Source organism: Mobula birostris, chromosome 31 (genome assembly GCF_030028105.1).
Source record: "Mobula birostris isolate sMobBir1 chromosome 31, sMobBir1.hap1, whole genome shotgun sequence".
NCBI classification, from domain to species: domain Eukaryota; kingdom Metazoa; phylum Chordata; class Chondrichthyes; order Myliobatiformes; family Myliobatidae; genus Mobula; species Mobula birostris.
The window spans coordinates 18,079,259-18,081,129 of record NC_092400.1 but is presented as its reverse complement, the minus strand read 5'-3'; the positions used below and the strand labels follow the sequence as shown (position 1 = coordinate 18,081,129).

Here is a 1,871-nt window from a genome sequence, read left to right as displayed (position 1 = left end):
GCAGTGAGACAGAGGTTCTGCCATTTGCGCCAATGTGCAGCAAGTGTTGCGTTGAAGACCTGATTGGATCGTGGATGAAGTTCAGTGATCTCTATCGCCTGGTCAAGCATATATTTCTGAAAAACTGTTTGAGTCCATCCATAACCTCACATCAGAAGCAGATCTGAGCTTCTGAATTGGAAGAGCCTGTGTTGCTGCTGATCCTTCTCCCTCCACTCAGTTCATACAGTAACATCTCAGGATTCACGCCGCTGGAGATATATTCAGCAACGATCTGTCCCTAGCTCCTACTTTTTCCATGCGTGACTCGAGTGATGCTTGATTCCAGATCAATCCGAATGTATTTCATTGTCTGCTTCATAATTTAAATGCTGATGCTTCCAGTTTCCCCGGAACTTGCTGATTTGATCGCACAGCCTATTGGTGCTCTTCACTATTTCACTCCGCCTATGTACTCCACCGAGAGGGAAGCAAACTCATTCGAAGAAGATCAGATTGTAAGTTTGTTCGTCTTTGAATGAGTTTCCTCTCCTTTGAAACATCTTGACTGTGTGGCCGCTTTTTCGCACAATGGCGAACTTGAACCCGCAATGTGCTGCTGATGGAGATGTTGACTCGTCCTATAATCCGCCCATAATCATCGTCACATTCATCCTCGGGCTTGCTGGAAATGCGATTGCTTTGTGGATCTCTTGTGTTCACGTGAAGTCCTGGAAACCAAGTATTGTCTATTCACTGAATCTCATGACTGCGGACACTCTGCTGATGTGCTGTCTACCCCTTCGAGCTGATTATTTTCTCCGAGGGAAGGACTGGATTTTTGGTGATGGACTGTGTCGACTGAACATATTCATGATTTTCCTGAACCGGATTGGCAGCGTCTTTTTCCTCATGGTTATAGCGATCGATCGTTACTTTAAGGTGGTCCATCCACTCCACAAGGTAAACAGGATCTCTACAAGGTGTGCGGTGATGATAGCAGGCGGTCTGTGGATTGTAGCGGTGGCTATTTGCTTGCACTTGCTGATAGACAAACATGACTTCGAACAACACAACGTGACAAACTGTGAGCCTTTCAGCACAAACAAGGCTCTGGCTTCCACAGCAGTTTGGACTGACTTTATTTTTATATTTTTTCAGTTTCTTTTGCCAGTTTCAGTTATCCTGTTCTCTACGTCCTCCATCATCTGGAGTTTACGGCAGATGGAAGCTGGAATGCGGGCTAAATATAAGCGAACTGTGAAACTTGTGATAGCCGTGGCTGCAGTTTTTGTCATTTTTTTTTTGCCCACCAGTGTTGCTGTGGTTGCGGTTTTGGTGACTAAACTAAAAAATCCATCCGACTGCAAGTCGTATCGCACAGCAGCGAATATCTTTTACAATACGTTGTTTATAACGTATCTGAACAGTGTGGTCGATCCCATTATTTACTATTTTTGTACTTCACAGTTCAAAGATGGTGTGGAGAAAGCTCTAATTCGTCTTAATTTAAGCTGTCGCAGATCAGCCACTGAACAAGGAACATCCAGGGAGGGGCAGACTGTGGATCAGCAAACGAGCTCATCGACAGCCATCCGATCGCTCCCGGTCCGCGTGAACTAGATGCTCTTTATTGTTATGTGATCAAAGCAAAGCAAAGCTGATAAACGCGTCCGAATGCGGAAATTGATAAAATCTAAAAGTGTTGGTGCGACGTGTCAATCTTAACGAACACTTCCCTTTATGCCGAGAGGAAATTGTAGCTTAACTGCATAAGTAAGTTTATTTCAGACCTTGTTCATTAAGAAACCCTTTCTTTCTTTGAAGCACGGGTTTCCAATCTTGTATATGCCAAGCAGCCTTACTATTGAGGGGTCTGTGAATCCCAGGTT

The 1,871-nt window shown here is 44.5% G+C and overlaps 1 protein-coding gene across 1 annotated transcript; it reads left to right on the top strand.

The window, feature by feature from the left end:
* The first annotated feature begins 570 nt into the window (after positions 1-570).
* Positions 571-1,602, top strand: LOC140190719 (hydroxycarboxylic acid receptor 2-like). The gene has a single exon (XM_072247534.1). The coding sequence runs from the start codon at positions 571-573 to the stop codon at positions 1,600-1,602; it is 1,032 nt and encodes a 343-aa protein (XP_072103635.1).
* Positions 1,603-1,871: the final 269 nt, after the last annotated feature.